This window comes from Lepisosteus platostomus, chromosome 6, assembly GCF_059453375.1.
Source record: "Lepisosteus platostomus isolate fLepPlt1 chromosome 6, fLepPlt1.hap1, whole genome shotgun sequence".
NCBI lineage: Eukaryota > Metazoa > Chordata > Actinopteri > Semionotiformes > Lepisosteidae > Lepisosteus > Lepisosteus platostomus.
The window spans coordinates 31,364,330-31,382,385 of NC_142616.1; the positions used below are offsets into that span (position 1 = coordinate 31,364,330).

The window sequence follows — 18,056 nt, forward strand, 5'->3', positions numbered from 1 at the left end:
TGACACATGAGAAAGTACCACAGATCAAAAACTCAAGTTTGAACCAAGGATTAAATACTTTTTCTGTATGAGGTAAGTTATTTGCAGTTTAACATACAAAATATTTCCATTCTGAAAATATTTTAGAACCATAAGTTAAAAAAATCCCAGTACATTTTCAGAGGCATTCTCTTCTAAAATGTGCTTACAAACATTTTTTTTGTAGGAAAATGCATTTCAGACCATCTTACAATGGAAACAAAAACAAACGTACCACTTCAAATGAATTGTCACCATTGTAGCTTTAAAGTGAGCTTTCAGTCCTTTTAGACTAACAACATACAGTAGTTGAACATAAATGAATGTAACAAGTTAAGGGTTTTACTAGTCCACAGTATGGAACTAAGATTCCTACCAATCCTTGAGTCAAACATCAGAATCAGGAAGGTGAGGTACCACTGGAGGGTTTTCAGTGTTTTAGAGAGAAGTTTCCTTTGAACAAAGAGCTTCTTCATTGACACATCACAGCATCTTTGTGTGATGCTAGAAATTTGCTCAGGAAACTCAGGTACCGGCAGTAGTTTTCATTGTCAAAATAAATAATCTTAGATCATCCAAAGGACGTCAGTCTTATGCTTAGAGGTCATTTTCAGCTTCTAAAAGCTAGCAGCCCAATCAAAACACTAGTGTAATTAATACTGTAATGGATGCTTTGCTACTTATCTAGGTACGCACCTATGAAAACACCTTAGCGGGTACTGAGGTATATAACAAGAAAGCGAGATTCTTCATTCCTCTCCGGCTTATTGTTCCCAGGTCGGCTTCACATTACAGGGATATTCTTGGGAGGGCTTCGTGTGCTCCTGGTGGAAGCTGGAAAATGTTACCTTTAGTTATGGAAAACAGTATTCAATGACAGAACTCATTAGGCAGAGACTGGGGAAACTAGCCTGCTCTTGAAAGATGTTTTATATAAAACGGTCTCCACTGAGCTCACTCCGGAATCTTTTTTCTTTGTTTCCAATTTCTATTCTTTCCATTTCCAACCATGTGAACAGATGAGGCAAAGTAAAACACAGCCCTTCCAAAACCAGTCACTATAAATGACACTACAGTCATGACGTTTCTCACCCTGTATAAAGAAAAGGAAAGAATACAAGACTGTTTCCTGTTAAATTCTAGCTGTGACACTAGTTGAAAAAGGATATCATCTGCTCCTTTTCCAAGTGAGAGAGCAGTTTCTCCAGGGGCATGTACTGGCACAGTGTTGGCACACAGCCCAACATGATTAGCTTGTGCTTGGCTCTTGTGATGGCGACGTTGAGGCGTCTCCAGTCTTTTAGCAACTCGCCCAGCTGTTGAAAAAAGAAATCGGGGTGGTAACATCTAACGAACATAAAACACCACCAAGCACAGCACAGCACCATCACGATCAATGAAAGAAAATGGGCTCATTTCATTTTTATCTTTAATCTACATCTGCCACAATCAATATAGATTTTCATTCCACCCCCCCATTTCTTCACATAAGATCTAAACTGTGGCTAAAAGCCATGTCCTCTTTTCACCAGAGATGGCGATCTTTAATTTCACTGAAAGCCCACCTAGTAGTCAGCATCATTGAGGTTTGCCTTCTAAATCAACAGGAGCTCTGTGTGCTCTCCCCAGTGGAGAATATGGGCCCAGGGCACTGATGTCTACAATGCACAATTCACCATATACAAGATGAGGGAGAGTGGGCTTTCACCAGTAAATGGATACTTACGTTTCCATCGCTGTGACTCCTCACAAAAGACACAATGATTATGCTCTTGTCCCGGCCTTGGTACTTGTCTACTGTGTTCACCTCCACCGCCCTGAACACAGTGCTACCCAGCAGGCCTGATATGGCCCTCAATTGCTGCCTGTAAGGAGCGATAATCCCAATATCTGATGCTTTGCAGCCAGCCTAAACAAAAGAAGGTCAGAATCAGGCACAAGCATCAGTGGCTAAAGGGTTAACTATTTCATGGCATCATGGAAAGCACTCTTCTGCTTGAACGAAGTCAAAGATCAGAGTATTTGCAGACTTTTTGAAAATAAAACAAACTTGGCAAATACTGGTACTTCATACAAATAATGATTCAGATATCAAGTACAGCTGTTTCTGAACTAGGACAAAAATTGTGTTTCAGGATATAACCAAGTATTTAGGAAATAAACTGCTCCAAGAGGATACACTGGAAGAGAAATGACCCCACAGCCCACTTCAAGCTCTAATATTTGCTATCATGCAGGATTTCAGCACTGCAGGAAGGCAGGGCCGACAAACTCATTTGCCTTGGTGGTTTCAAAACTACACTGTAACAAAATCTGTTCAATATCAGTGCAGCACTAGACAGACTTGTCCGGTTGAATAAGGAGGATAAACTCTCCCTCCGATGTACAGGAACTGAGACTTTGAAGATCTGGGCTGTGGTAGATGGGCAGGCTGGTTGTAAGGCTTTCTCAGTGCAAGTTGGACGAACTGCTCAATGTCTGAAGAGAGGGCTTAAATTGGTCTGTCAGCTCTCACCTTCAATAGCATGCTGACAACTGAGTGAACCAAAACTGCCTCCCTGGGATTACTGATTCCTCCTTTTTCTGCAATCTCAGGGGCTGGAACCTGTAACAGGAAAACCAGTCTGTCAGACAAGAAGGTAAAGTTTTCCCACAAGAGGAGCCTTGATTTGCTCATCGTATTTCTAGTGTTAACTCAGTTGTTCTTGGAGGACAGCAATGAATCTTGAACCACACAGAAGCTGTCACAAAGTATTGTTGCTCACAATCTTAAAATCCTACACCACCCTTGAAGATCAGGACCGTGTAGTAACTGTTCAATAGACACAGCATACTCGCTTTACAGCTGATCATCTGAGACCCAGAGTCCTGACACTGTACAGATTTAGAGGCATGACAGAGCTTTCCTAACATCCTGACCTGCATCTTCTGCCAAGTCCCCAACATTAAAATGCTGATGAGCTCTCATTAGACTGGTTGCAAACGAGGGAGGTATTTTAAGCCCCCATTCTCTCAGTTAACTCTGTAGTGTTGGCATTTTGTGTTGTATCAGAGTACGAAGAAAACACAGCTCATTTTCCCATACATTAAGAAGGTCTGAATTTAAGTGGATCCTTCCAGTTTGCCTCATGTTAATCTGCGGTCCTGCAGTCCTTACTGACACCCAGAGACATCGAAGTAACAAAGGAAGGGGTCACAGATGCACAGTGACCCAAGCCTGCTTAATCTTTACCCCTAAGAGCTCTGGCTGGATACCTAGATATAGTTATGGTCCAGATGTTAAGTCCCCAGAGAAACAATCCTGCATTCCAACAGCTTACTAGTTAAGGGACTCAAGAGGTCCCCGTATCAGCATTTAAAAACGTTTTATTATCCAACCAAAAACGGGAAAACACAGCAGTGTTCGAGCAGCAGCCCTGGTGTCCCACCTCCGCAGTATTGAGGAAACAGACAGGGTTCCCAGGTTCCAGGGCTCCTCTTATCCAGCTCAAGCTGTCAGCCCTGTTCCAGGCAAGGGCCAGCTCCTGCTCCACAGCACCCCATGCTGGAAGCTGGACCACAGCGCTGGCTGTTCTCTCAGACCCACACTCCAGCTTCCCTCCGTACACCAGGGTGTTGCTCAGGCACATGATTTTGCTAAAAACAGAAGCAACGGTGAAGGACACGGCAATTACTTAATCCAAAGCATGAATGAAAAGGTGAAAAGAGATGAGAAAAAAACTGGCACTTCCATTTCAAGTTCTCCAAGGATAGCTGCCTACCTGTTCATCCTGTACTGCACTGTCAGCTGGACCACAGCGTCGCTGTGGCGCTCCAGGCGTTTGAACAAACTCTCATCCATGCCAAGAGCCCTGTAAACAGCAACAAAAAAACGCCAGTTCTAGTTTCTGAGCTTTTTAAAATGACTGCACAGGCAGACTAAGCCTAACACCGAACCACGGGATCCCAAGAATCAGAAGTCAAAACCTCTCTGACCAGAAGGTCCCCTAAGGACATCGGTTGCAAACACCAAGCAGCACACGGCTCGAATCCCACAGCACAGCGACTGGGGCCGTGGCCCAAAGCGAGAGACGGGCAGTGGCGTGCCTCAGCCCAGTCCCCTGCCGCCCAGCTCACCTGGCGTCCGAGTTCTGAACGATGGGCGGCAGCTGCTGGTGATCCCCCACCAGCACAAAGCGCTCCGCGTAGAACAGGGGCCCCAGGCACACGGGCTGGCTGATCTGAGACGCCTCGTCCACGATGCAGAAGTCAAAGCGCCGCCGGCTGAAGATGGGGTGTTTCACGCCCAGGCAGGTTGTGGCCACCACAAGCTAGGGGGACAGAGAGGAGCACAGGAGCTCAGACACTACGACAGAGCAGCAGACTGCCTGTACGGTCGGACTCCACAGGCTCGGAGCTGGAAGGCTCTGAGCAAAGAAAAGGGAGAACTAGAGAAGATTACTCAAATCTCCTCCTTCCTCGGTGTGTCTGTGCTGCGCCAGGGGAAGGCGACGGTCTCCCCTCCCCGTCTTCGCAGCGCCGACTCACCTCGCTGCTGTACAGCTGCTCCAGCTCGGCCAGGGTCCGAATGGACCGCGAGCGGCACTTCTGCTCGTCCGTGTAGGGCCGGATGTCTGGGTGGACCTTCTGCGCGCGCCCCAGGCGCAGGAAGCCGATCTTGAACTTCTTCAGCTTGAGCAGGAGGTTGTCCACGGCGGAATGGGTGTAGCTGGTCACCAGCACGCTGAAGCCACAGGCGTGCAAGATCCTCACCTGGACAACACGAAGCTCAGCGTGAAAACTGGATCTAGTCACGGCCTTATAATGGGGAACGTCATCACCGTGATCATTGCAATCCATCATCATGACATGTACTACAGTCAGTTACAGCCCATTGCACGCTCTGTCAATAGGGCATTTTTTAATTTACTTTCTATTATTTATAATTTATCCTTTTTTAAAATAATAAAGAAAATGGGAAATTAGGCAGCTTAAAGCACTGTTGTGCCAGAGCTGTTGAAACCGTCTTATTCCAAGGGATGTATTTTTGTGTCTTTCTTTCTGTGCTACCCTAGCTTAAAGCAGTCAGTCCGCAAAGCTGCCTGAGGAAATGCAAGGGGTTGTCACAAGAAGATGTTTTACTTTAAATACAGCGACTGAAGGCTCAAGTGTGGCCTCCTCTACTGCTGGTGATATACAACACTGCCCTCTCTGAGCAGAAAGATCCTTGAGAAACACATCACTAGACAACCGCATCATGTTTATGCTGAGAAGGCCACATGAGCACATTTGGACTTAATCCAAACAGAGCCTCGGGATATTAAAAAAGGATATTAAATATGTGACTAAGATTCACATATAACCTTCACGGAATCTACAACCAAATTGGTTCAATTTCCAAGCAGAACATATACAAAATAAAATAATTTACTGCTTTCATCTTTCATTTTACAATTACTTTACATTTGTATGTAATTAACTATTTACATAAATGGGAACCAGCAGAGATGGGACATTACATTGAGTCAATTTAATCTTTTGCGGGGAATTTCTGAAATAAAAAATAATAGAACTAATAATAAATAATAGAAAGGGACCGTTCTGATGCACATTTTCCTGGGGATTATCTGTAATGTGTGATATACAAACAAGGCAGCTCTTACCAAGGTGCATATGGTGGTAGTTTTTCCAGTGCCTGGCATCCCCACAATAAGAGTGTAATCTTTACACAGCAGAACCCTTTTCATGGCCTGTTTCTGAGGTTTGTTCAGCCCTAGATCAAAAATAGAAGAGTTAGAGACTAAATTAAAAATAAGGCCATCTGATGTCATACAGCTCCTCTGATAGCTAGTAATTTATTAAAGGATTTAACTAAGCAACCTAGAGCTTTAATATTCATAAATATTCATAAAAGCCTGAGTCTACATGCAGATGGACAGATCCAGAGCTTGATGTGGCCAACTGAGGTGTTTTGAAACAATTTTGGTTCCTGCTGAATTTGCTGTTAGTAAAAGTAAACAATTATGGTGAAAAAAACATTTTGTTAAATGGTATAGAGTTATTGGATATATATATAATTTGAGTCCTATTCAGAGGTGATAAAAAACAATAACCAGATTTTCTGAGACAAGTCCATCTTTTTTCTGAAAATTGATTAACAACACCTTGAGTGGAGTTTATGAATGTTCAGAATTTCTGGTCTGATTAAGATTCATTTTTAAGTTCACCATCTGTGATTTTCAATAATTTAAACATGTATTTACTTCTTCATGTACTGGTTTACTGACATTTTCTAAAGGGGAACCACAACACTATTTTTACATTTCAGGGTTAGGAAGAATGAGCATTGATGAGTACATTTCAAATGACAATAAGTAAAATGTACACAATAACTTGTCAAAATGTCCAATTTTTACAATGGAATCAATTTCCAGGTACACCCAGCATCATATTCTGTGATTCAGAACGAGGCAACAGAACTTCTGTGAACTTGACGTGACGTAGCCCTATGACAGTCTGAATCTCTTGTAATCCAATAGAAATATTGCTCTTGACTTTGAGACGGTTTTGCTGAGAAATACTATTTACTTGTTAACTATGCATGCAGATCACATTGGAACATTTCTGTGGTGAAATGTCTGCTACACAATCTGTATGCACTTGCTTCCATATCACATTAATCACGGCGACTAGTGAGCAGGAAGGGCTGCATATGGTTGCTATTCGTGTGAACGTTCGCCCATATCGAAACCAGGGGTTTGAGGTTTGACTCATAGTACTTTCACAAGGTTAATCATTTTGTGCTCAATTCAAAATTTGTAAAAATATTCAGTAACGTCAATTAATTTATCTTGTTACCAAGTGTTATTAACTGGTCTGAGAAATTGTGACTACATTCCCCTTTAAATGAGTCAAAGAGCCTCCTCTTAAATGCACTGAACCTTGTCAACTCATCAACTAGGTCATTACTGGGCAGGATGGAACGTTGCTTGGATGTCTGGGATGCTGGTAAAGTTATAACTGAAAATACATTTTATTTCACAGAACATTTCAAGGGCTAAAGGACATTTTTAGCTCTGTTAGAAAGCTTGAATTTACAACTTAATACGCCAGGGTTTTCAATGAACTGTCTCCAGAAAGGCCCAACCAAGGAGCTAAAAAAAGTGAGCAGCTCGCAATGTACCTTTTAAGATGTCGGCAACAATGTCTTTGCAGAAAGGCCCAACCAAGGAGCTAAAAAAAGTGAGCAGCTCGCAATGTACCTTTTAAGATGTCGGCAACAATGTCTTTGGCTTCACGGGGCAAGACACTGCTCAGATTTTGCACAAACTGCGGAGGCCGGAATTCCACAATGAGCTCCCGAAGTTTTCCACTGTAGAATCACACAAAATCAGTGATCTCACATATCACTGAAGAAACAAACCTCCACAAGTACGACCTTAGCTAGAGAAAGCTTTCACTCTCTTCCCACATTCTGCTGGTACTTGAAAACCCTGAGAAATCCGTTTGAAAATAATCTTAAGTTACACAGGCTATCCCATTCTGTTCCGAGATGGAGGGTGAGTTGTACACACTTGGTCACAAAGAGGACAGTTTCATGAAGGTCGCCGGGACCACGAACCTGGCAGGGGAGTTCTCCATGAGCCTGGACAAGTTTCCCAAGTGAGCGTCCAGGCCACCCACCCCCTCATCCTGGTCCAGTCGGAAAACAATGTCCGAGGAGTGCCTTGAAAGGTTTCTGTAAAGAAAAAAAAAGTTTGGAATTAAATTATAACACACGTACAACCATTTCTTTCAAGGTAATTCTTGAAAACAAACGGACAGTTATTCTTTTACACTGCTATTATTAGTCCACAATAGATCATCGGATAAGCGTCCTTTTAACAGGTAACGCAGACGCCAACATTGCAGGTATTAAGAGTCTCACCGATCCAGCGTGCAGGTTATACAAGTCCTGGTCACTTCTGTGATGTACCCAGAGGCCACAGCGATGAGCTTTGCTTCCTGGTCACTCACGACGACCCGGTCGCCCACCATCAGACTCGTCTCCGGGATCTCTCCGTTGTGGCCCTCAAACCGGTGTGTGTACTTGTTGTCTGAGGCCGCCTCCACCTGACCGCTTCGCAAGAGGTTGCCAACACACCCGCCACTCTTCTCTCTAGGGCAGAGAGCAGAACCGTTTCCACAGTGGCAGCGCTTAGACCTGCCTGAAACAACTCACCACCTCTCCGAGGCTGCAGTACTGTCGCTCGGGGTCAGACTAACACTACAGAATAGTTACACTCAGTGCAGGAAACACTACAAACCTGTATCTCAGTGCTACAAAACCCTTTCCTGACTGATCATCTAAATGAGCAGCACAGGGATGAGTTAGTACCAGGAATCGCAATACATTCTGTGTGTTTCAAATCCAAAAACATAATTGCTGAAGTGGTCAAACTGTCACTTTTAGGCATTTTTTTTTCATTAAGGATTACCAAATATTGTTATTTACCAATCCAATCTGTACACCCAGATTGTGCTGGCTCAGAGCAATGGCTCCTGTACATAGCAAGCAGTGCAGACAAGTTCCTCTGCCCTGCCCAGCCACCAGGCCATACACCTTTTGACAGCGGCTCCCAGAAGGTTCAGCACTGAGTGGAGTAGAACAGAAGCTCACTCCACGTGACATCATTGCAAGCCAGGTGGCTTCTGGGAAGGCAGCCCTTGGCAGGACTAAGTCATTAGCTAGGGACCTGAACCTAAACTTCCATTGACAGCTTGAACTTGGGAAACCAAGAGGCTGGTCAGGTTCATTTAAAAACAAAAAACACTTTTCATTTTGACTGAAAAAACAACTGCCCGTAACGCCAACCGACCCAACAGCATGTCCAGCAAGATATCACTTGCCTCTCATTGGCTGACAGCAGCCATATGCTCTTGCGGCCCCCTCTGCGCTCCAAGGTGCGGCTCTCCAGCGCACACAGCAGGAACCAGTGGCTGAAGTACAGGAAGTGGGTCTCGTTCAAGTGCTGGCTCTCCTCCTCCAGAAAAGCTGGCAGCTGTTGTGATGCAGGCTCCCCACAGCTCTCTCTCTCTATAGCTCTGCAAACAAGACACCGATGCTACCTTGAGGCGTTTACTTTGCAGGTTCATCTTTCGAACTTCCTGAAGTTCGCTGATTACTCCGCTACACAAAACAGCCGGCTCGACTGAAATTCCCAAGTGTGGGCCGAGCCAATCCTACCTGTTGTAGAGGGCACAGTTCCTCATCTGGGGGCAGTATTTGCAGACCTGGCGGTCGTTAATGGTAGGTGGCATCGATGCCAATTGGGGAGACTTGCTGTCAGTACGTTCCACGCTGTTGCTAAGGTAATACGCCAACGTGTTTCTCAACTTCAGCAGCTCTGATAAATAAAATTTAACACAAAGAAGTTATCCAAGGTTTTCTTACATTTGTATGCAACTGTAATCAAGTCTTATACTTGCCTTTTGTTAAGAGCTCTGAACTCATTCAGGGTACCTGAAAAATTCCCATAAGCAGTGGCACAAAATGAAGTCTACAAGATTGTAAGCTGTGGCAGGACTCATTCCGATCGCTTATTGCATCATTAAAAACAACTGTCAAGCAATGTTTGTTCACGAGACTCCACATTATACACTGTGGTCACAGCAATAATAAGGAAAACCCAGGAGTTGCTCTGAAAGTTCTTGCAAAAAGCATAGCAATGATACTGAACAGCCCCAGAGAGCTTTATAAACTTGAAGCCTCTAATGTACCTTCCACACAACAGTGAAAGTCTTTCACCGACTGGCCTACCTCTCCTGTCCATGTGGTTGCCTACGATGGGAAGCATGTTGCCAGTCTTGAGGTAGATGAGAAAACCTGCTTCAGGGTCGCTGCGTCTCTCCAAGCTCATCAGTGTGTACAGGATGACCTGTGGACGATTCCCAAGACTGAATAAACTGTGCAAAATATAAAGATAACAGCTAAGCAATGTAAGTCTGAGAGTTGAGAAATGCGCAAGGCTGACTTGAACATTTCAAAAGCCCACCCCATACGCCCTGGGAACTCCAACACTTTGCCCGTACCTGACTACGATGTTCTATGGAGTTGGACTCTTTCCCAGTCTTGAGCTCCAGAGGCATCACTCTCTGCTGCGTTCGGCCCCGGCGATGGATCTTCACACCAGCTGTGAGGTCAATCTTCCCCTTCAAGCCAAACCGCGGGGACCAGATGTTCTCCTCGATGTCCAGGAATTCAGCGACCGAGACGCCGCAGGCTGCATCTTGTTTGCTCAGGCTCCCGTCACTTGGCCTAAAGGAAGATCATGAGAAAAATAGGAGTTTAGGTTTGAATATGTTTGTTTCTGCTTTGCTTTCTTGTGGAACATTACACTACCCAGCCAGCAGCCATATCACCCTGCAACTCACAACTGGCAACCCACTGAAGCTCAGCAGGTGTGAGCCTGGTCAGTACCTGGATGGGAGACCTCCTGGGAAAAACTAAGGTTGCTGCTGGAAGAGGTGTTAGTGGGGCCAGCAGAGGGCGCTCACAACTGTGGTCCATGTGGGTCCTAATGTCCCAGTATAGTGACGGGGACACTATACTGTAAACAGGTGCCGTCCTTCGGATGAGACGTAAAACCGAGGCCCTGAATCTGTGGTCATTAAAAATCCCAGGGTGTTTCTCGAAAAGAGTAGGGGTGTAACCAAATTTCCCATTGGCCCTTACCAATCACTGCCTCCTTATAATCCCCATCTATGAATTGGCTACATTACTCTGCTCTCCTCCCCACAGATAGCTGATGTGTGGTGAGCGTTCTGGCGCAGTGTGGCTGCCGTCGCATCATCCAGGTGGATGCTGCACATTGGTGGTGGTGGAGGGGAGCCCCCATTACCTCTAAAGCGCTTTGAGTGGAGTGTCCAGAAAAGCGCTATTTAAGTGTAAACAATTATTAATTATTATTATTACCCAAGGCCTACATGTTTCCCCGGGTGTTACACAATTTAAGCCAAAACCAAACCTCTCAAATATTTTCATTTCCCAGAGATTAAATAAAAAAGACCCGGTTCTTCCCCACACTACGGCTGACCCCCTCAAAACAAACTCACAATTTCATCTCTAGCTGCTTCAGCCCTGCCTGTTCAGAAGCGTGGAAGTAGCTGCTTGCCCAATTTGAGAGCGAAGGCAAATACTCTTCGACTTCCTGCTGTATGTCTGCTTGACCCAGCTTTAGGGTGTACCTGCACAATGGCAAAAGAAGAAAAGCAAGATGAAAAAGATCCCTGGTGAGCTGAGATTAATCCATTATTAGAAAGCCTGCATCACCATCCTGTGACTTAAACTTAAAACAATAAATTTACTATACTGATGAGCGACGATAGGAATGCAAAACCTGCAAAACACTTATTTGTAATTTACTACTACTACTAATAAAACTCCTCCACCGTGACACAGGTTAAAAAAATATGATTGAGTCAACTAATAGATGCAAAAACCATGCCTGGGAATGGTGTGGGAATTAACTGGTTTGGCTATGGGAATTTACAGAAGTCAACTGAAAAACACTGAGGTGTTCACTAAAGCCACCTATTGAAAGAAACACAAAAATGAATCGGTCAGCTTGGCCGGGGCCTCACATCTCTCCGAGGAACTTGGGACCGAGCAGCAGCTGGCTGGTTAAGTCCTGCAGCCGCCCCTCTGAGAAGTCTCCACAAACAGCGGCTCTCTGGAAGATCTCGTGAACGATGGTGCCCACCAACATCTGCTTCGTGCTTTTGTCAAAAGCCTGGAACACAACAAGCATATATTTTAAAACTCATCAGAGGCTTCAAGCTCTTCATTCCTTCTCCTCCTCTCTCATCTTATTTTCTAATTAGGTCAGAAAGTTCAGTTCATTTGACATATGCACAAATGCAGTGAAATGCTTATAAACAATTTGCTATTAGCCCATATACTTCCAACATAACTGAAAAGCAACTGATGTTTTCACTTTACATTGAGTGGCAAAAATTTTAAGCGCCGTTTTAACTTTACCATCCATCCATTTTCTATCTACGTCACCCATTTCAGGGGCACAGAGGAGCTGGAGCCTGTCCCAGTTTTCCCAGGAGCCAGTTCACCTACCACTGTGTCTTTGGACTGTGGGAAGAAACCGGAGCACCCGGAGCAAACCCCCTGTGTTTGTAGGTTTGTTTTGAAAAACAAACCTAAAAACGTCATGCAGATAGCACCTTGGGAATTGAACCCTGGGCCCTAGTGCTGCAAGGCAGAAATGTTAGCCACTGCGCCACCATGCCTCCCTCTATTGGCTTTACACTCCCTTTAAATTACCTACAGAAAATAAAATGAAACAGGACCTCCCCTGCTTATATCGAACGGGAGCTATCTGGTGCAGCCGCCCTCTCTGAGCTGAAAAAGCAACAGTTTCAACAACAAAGACATAAACACTCTTGCCTAAAGCAATGTTTCCACTATGACCCCACCCAGTGAAATATAACATTTAAAGGTCAGAAAATTCAACATGCTAATAAAGATCACAGTATGCAGCTTTGTTAACCCACATGTTCTCTGACCTTAAAGCGCTCGCTCAGTACAGCTCGTCTCATACAGCGGATGCTGTTGGCAATGCTGGTTCCCGAAATTAGCAGGTCGGGTGACAGAATCAAAAACCCAGAGTTTCTGTCGATAACCCATCTGCCTGATATACTGGCGCCCTCTAGATGAACAATGTCACCCCTCTGGACTGGGGTTGACTCCCTGAGAAAACAGAGATGACTTTGATGACACAGGAGTTCACACTTCTTGTAAGGCTATTATATTAACTTATTCTCCTTTAATATATCATCCTATCTCCACATCAAAAACCTATGCTTTTTGCCATCACAGACGAGCCTCAATTTGTCAACAACATCCTATAGGATCTATCTGCAGTTTACTTATATTAGCCCCTTCTCTCTTAAAAAAGGTAGAATTGCTAGGAAAGTTAAAGTAAAAACAAGGTACAGTAGCACGTTTCCAAAAATCACAAACTTTTTGTTACTGTGACCATAAGTAAGGGAGGGGAGGACACGTCATTCAGTCGACAGAAGACATTACTTCAGTTCGATATTGCTGAGCTCTAAGCATAATGGGACTGAGTTACCAGCTGTCCTTCAGAACACAGAGCTCAGTGGGCTGGCCGGACACCGAGGCAGTGATAGTCAAGTGTTTCTCTTGGCAGCCCTGTGCCTCCACAACCTCCTTCACATCCAGAACCCAGTATCTGTTGTGAACCCCAGAAGACAGGATGGCGTACTCAGGGATTAGCTTCTGTTTGCTGGAATACAAAATGTAATCAATTAAATAACTAGCTGGATCAAAGTAAAAAAATGGGCAACACCACAGATCCATACTAACCAAAACATCTGTGGGAAAAATAAAAACTTCTAACCTTTATTTAAAAATGTCATGTGCTATACGTGACCTCATCACATGTCATTATATAAACCATAGATTGAACTGGGTCTACTTTTCCAGGTTTGAAAACGTTAAGAAGAAATTCACCCAATTAAATATGTGCATTGATAGCGGTGTATTAAATGTTTTACTAATCAACCTACTTTGATATTAAAGATACTTGAAAGAGACAGGGTGTTAACTTCTGTGTCATTGCTAAATGACAATCTGGCCTTGAACAATCTGTCCTCCCTCAAGTTTCCTCTGAATTCAGTTGAAGGTATTTCTCACTTCTCCACTGCGTGGAGTGCCCTCCTGATTGTTTTTAGCACTTTTCCATCCTTTATGAATGTTTATGAGTTTATGAATGTATCAGGTATCACATTCTTCAGATTATATTCTGAGGTCCAACAGCTACCATAAACACCTGACTCTCCCGAGCCCTTGTGCCGAGACCTAGGAGAGATGAACAAACCTCTGCATTCTCATTTTTACCATCTACCTATGGTCACAAATGCGCATAGAAGGACAATGCCCGCTAGGTCTTAAAACAGAAGAGAATACTTTAGTCTCGCACGCCTCGAAGAATTAAAACTCTTGATGGCTTCTTACTTGGCAGCTAATTTTGTTGGCTCTGGCTCTCTGCAACTCGGCTCCATGACATCGTCGAACCAGCCCTCCTCCACCCCAGCCAGGTCGCCCTCTGAGGCGGGATCACTTCCACCTGTGACCGGGGGAGCGTCAGCGCCAGACACACACGCGGCCGCGCCACTCGGGCCCCGCCGGGCCACCTCTTCGCTCTTCAGGAGCCTTTCCGCCCAGGGCAGGGCCTCCGCTAAGCTCCCGGGAGCTTCGTCAAAGGGATCGGCCAAGCGAAGGACCTCTTTCTGCTCCGAAATTTTGGTAAAGAGGGTTCCTTCGCCCTCGCTGGAACTGCAGCTACTGCTGGGAAAGGTCAAGCCAGAGGGCTCCTTGGCCTCCGTGCACATCACATTTAAAGGCCTCAAGCTCAACGGTGTGCTGTGCTTCCTGGCAGAAGAATCCTGAGGTCTGGTGCTCTTGGGAAGGCTCTTGGGACCACATTTGTTTTCTTTTTTGTCCCCTGCACCCCCTACTGGGCTTTTGACGATCGTGGGCCCACGCTTCATTTCCGATGGGGAATCACCAATAATCTTCAAGCACTCATCCAAGAAATCATCCTCGGAGGCCTTGACAATCATGCCGTTGCTACTGTTGAGCAGAGGCCTCTTGACAAGGGTTTTTTTCAACCTCTTGTGTTTCTGCATCTCCACCGGACTGCAAATGGTCCTTTTCACAGAGGCGCCTTGGTTCACACAGCTGTGACTGGCCGGCAGCAGGGGAGCTGAAGAGCGCCTCACAGGCCCAAGGGCCAAGACAGCCCTTCGGGAGGCAAGGGTCTTTTCTGTCGTTCTGGCTAGATCCAGGGGCCGCGAAACGGGAGACCGGGCCTCACCGCCCAGCTCCCTGCCCGGGTTCGGGGATCCGATCTGGCTGTCTGGCGTCTCGGGCACAGAATAGGGGTCCCACGTTGAGAGAGGCGACACGGGAACGTTTTCAATCTCTTCATCACTGCTTCCCAGAAGGCTGAAGACGATGCTCTTGGCATCAGCCTTCTCAAGCGCCACGTGGCGCAAACCATTCGAGCTGGATACCGGCTTCTAGAACAATGCAGAAAAAACTGTGAGCAGAGAAGAAATGTAGATAAAGAGACACTACTAGAGGGCAACGGTTCTTCCGACAGATATGTGGGAAAATATGTTAATACACAACATGAACGACTTCACCACTGCAAAGCAAGTGATCAGCACACAGGTCACTCATACAAACAGAGGTCCTTAGAAATGCTGCTCTACAGAGAGTGAAGACCGGTTTTCATTTGACTTTCAATTGTCAAATTGTTTGATTTACTAAAAAAGTAACTTGTGTTTTTTAAGTACTTAAAATCGAATAACATATCTTTTCGCACCGTCTCCAAAAAGTCATTTGTAAAAAATGAAGGCTTGCAAAATAAAGCTATTAATGACTTTAAGCCAATACAGAAAAACTGCTCTTGGTCACTTAAAACCCAAGAGCAGTCATCAAATGTAAAGTTGTTTCTTCATTAGGTCTTAACCAAAAATACAAAGATTAGATTAACTGACTTTATGTAATAAGTATTAATTTGTAATTACCCTTACATTTACCCCATACATAGGTACAGCAAGCGGGTTCCACAGTCAATTTAGATGCACTATTATGCAGTAAGGTGAAAGGTATTCAGTCTTTAATGTTTTTGCTGATCATGCGATGCCATGACCTAGTAATCAGGATCACTTTGAGAGAAGCCCAGCGATAGGAAAGGCCACCTAGTGGTGTCTAGTCCTGGTTCTGGCGGGACAGTGTATCTATGAATTTTCATTCCAGCTCAGCTCAACCAGCTGATTTACTGGCTTACCTCGATTAATTTAAAAGCGTCTACCAGCTCTTCGAGTGCTTTTGCTTTAGAAACCTTGAAACTGTCGACAAACCAGTGTCTCCACTACCAGGACTGAACTCCCATTCGTTAACCACTCACTACATTTAACAGGCTAATTCAGAGATTCACCTCGTTTCAGACACATTTTGTCAAGACTTGACCAGAACTGCAAAGGTTTGCTATAACTTTGAATTTATATTATGGTTTGAGTTTTTCCGTCTTTGATATTATTAATTATTATTTAGTACAGGAAAAACTTACCTTTGAGAAAAAAGCGGCAATATTTTTCTGGTTGTTTGCGATCCCCACCTAAGATTGAAACGAGACACAAAACACATTTTGTCAACTATCACCAAGTGCACAATAAATTGTCTATTTACAAGCAAAAATAAAATCGGGGGAAAACACAAACCGGTTTATTCTTCAGCTTTGATTTCAGCATTTTCCGTGTTCTGTGTATTTAAAAGTAGAGTCTTTTTAAAAAGATGATTAATCAATACGTTCAGCGAGAAGGAAGTAAAATACTAACAAATACCAAAACAATGTGCTGCTAAGTACATATAAGATTTTCCTTGGTTGATTGATTGAGTCGAGAAACGACTCAGCGAAACTTTATTTCACTGAGGATTCAATTTAATAAATACGCTTGTATCCCTCGATCTTTCATTCTGTAATCTGCATGAATCAAATCTAGCAAATGTTTGAGCACTGAAAAGTAAACCGACTGTAAATTTCGCGCCGGCAGGAAGCTTCCCAGGAGCGAAGACGCTGTCGAATAAGAAAGCGCACATCTGAGAGGGCGGTACTTCCGACTGGCCAAGCTTGCGTTTCCAATGGGCGTTGAGTTTCATAAACGAAGATACAAATTCAAAAGCCGCTTACATTGTAGTAACTACATATTTTAGAATTTCCCCAGCTGTAGAAATACAATTGTTTGTGTTCAAAACGCGTTCTTTATTTTTGTACCGTACAGTTTGGACACAGTTTTTCAGGTGTAGTATAAGAAGACTACTTTCCAGCAGTATTGCGCATGCTTGTTCACTAGGGGACACTGTTGTAAAACTAGTGATGTACCTTGTATAAGTATAAGGGTGCAACGCTTCTACAGTACGCTGACAAGCGGGGAGAAATACATGTGATCATATTGAAACTTGAGTTAAATGGGAACGTTCTCGATTACCACAGAAACTGCTTTCATTAAAAAATCATCATTTTAAAGTTTATAGATCAGAAGTCTGTTTTTAGTCTGTAGTTCAATTTCCTTTGCTCTAAAAATGTTTATGTTGGCCAGAAGTTGTAATTTATATATTTATGTGAAGGATAACGCACATCTCTTTGTGGTTATTTATTTCCTCTGTTCTTAACTTAAGCATTTCTTAACAAATGTTAAAATGGTGTTGCATAGTTTAACTCCAGTTACATTATCTCGCTGTGTGGTTTTCTCGCTACCGATTAATTAACCGTGATATCGCCGTTTAATAATCCAACAGCAACGGCAGCAACTTGCATGTCGCAAGAGATTTATGGTAAAATATGAAGATTACGTATGTAAGGTAAAGAAAATAAGAACAATCTTACTTTTTGAAAAGTGCAGTAGTACAGAGGAAACCTTCAGAAAGAAAGGGTTATTGGGGGTGGAAGTGAATAAGAACCCATACATTCCAACAGTCAAAGACGCCAAGTCCAAAATCTAAACTAATAAAAAAAATAAGAGTGCCCACTCACGACACCAAACGTTCAGGTTTTTGCCGCTATCCAATTCTACACCGTTTTCTCCACTTTAATAAAATACGCACCGTAATTAAGATTTTATTTGTTAAATGTTGCATGCATACGTCGTTGACCTCAAGAACGTGGAATCATGCACACACCTTTAAAAAAACCAAGCAGCCGAGCCAGGGAATGGAAAAGTGCACCTTAATGAGAATTTGTGGACTGAATTCACACCGCGCATTATTAGAAAGAGACAAAAACAAGTTTGAAAAATAAACTCTCCACTGGCCAGGAGCAAAGTGTGCTGTGGTCATTCTCTCCCATTAAATTCCGTTCCAGCCTCATCGCTTTCTGTGCTTTGTTTTGTTTGTTTTTTTAATAAAACGTATTATCCATTATTTTTTGTTACAGGTGGAAGAATTTCTCCAGACACCTGAAGGAATCACAGTG

The 18,056-nt window shown here is 43.9% G+C and overlaps 1 protein-coding gene across 1 annotated transcript; it reads right to left on the reverse strand.

Moving 5' to 3' along the window:
- Nucleotides 1-948: 948 nt before the first annotated feature.
- dna2 (DNA replication helicase/nuclease 2) lies at nucleotides 949-16,624 on the reverse strand. Its single transcript, XM_088635381.1, has 22 exons — nucleotides 16,306-16,624; nucleotides 16,155-16,202; nucleotides 14,030-15,096; nucleotides 13,125-13,298; nucleotides 12,556-12,739; nucleotides 11,620-11,768; nucleotides 11,092-11,223; nucleotides 10,069-10,294; nucleotides 9,797-9,914; nucleotides 9,224-9,383; nucleotides 8,887-9,081; nucleotides 7,925-8,155; nucleotides 7,619-7,735; nucleotides 7,260-7,369; nucleotides 5,661-5,770; nucleotides 4,546-4,770; nucleotides 4,135-4,328; nucleotides 3,780-3,869; nucleotides 3,447-3,654; nucleotides 2,534-2,623; nucleotides 1,745-1,927; nucleotides 949-1,334 (listed from the first exon to the last, which is right to left on the reverse strand). Exons 1-22 carry the CDS (start codon nucleotides 16,333-16,335, stop codon nucleotides 1,170-1,172), a joined length of 4,206 nt encoding a protein of 1,401 aa, XP_088491507.1. The 5' UTR covers nucleotides 16,336-16,624; the 3' UTR covers nucleotides 949-1,169.
- Nucleotides 16,625-18,056: the final 1,432 nt, after the last annotated feature.

Excerpts from the sequence above, each read along its gene's own strand:
- dna2 (XM_088635381.1), bottom strand. The coding sequence starts at position 16,335 with ATGCTGAAATCAAAGCTGAAGAATAAACCG. Across the intron at positions 15,097-16,154 it reads TTGCCGCTTTTTTCTCAAAG|AAGCCGGTATCCAGCTCGAA; the intron begins GTAAGTTTTTCC and ends GCATTGTTCTAG. Across the intron at positions 9,384-9,796 it reads CAACCACATGGACAGGAGAG|AGCTGCTGAAGTTGAGAAAC; the intron begins GTAGGCCAGTCG and ends TTTATTTATCAG.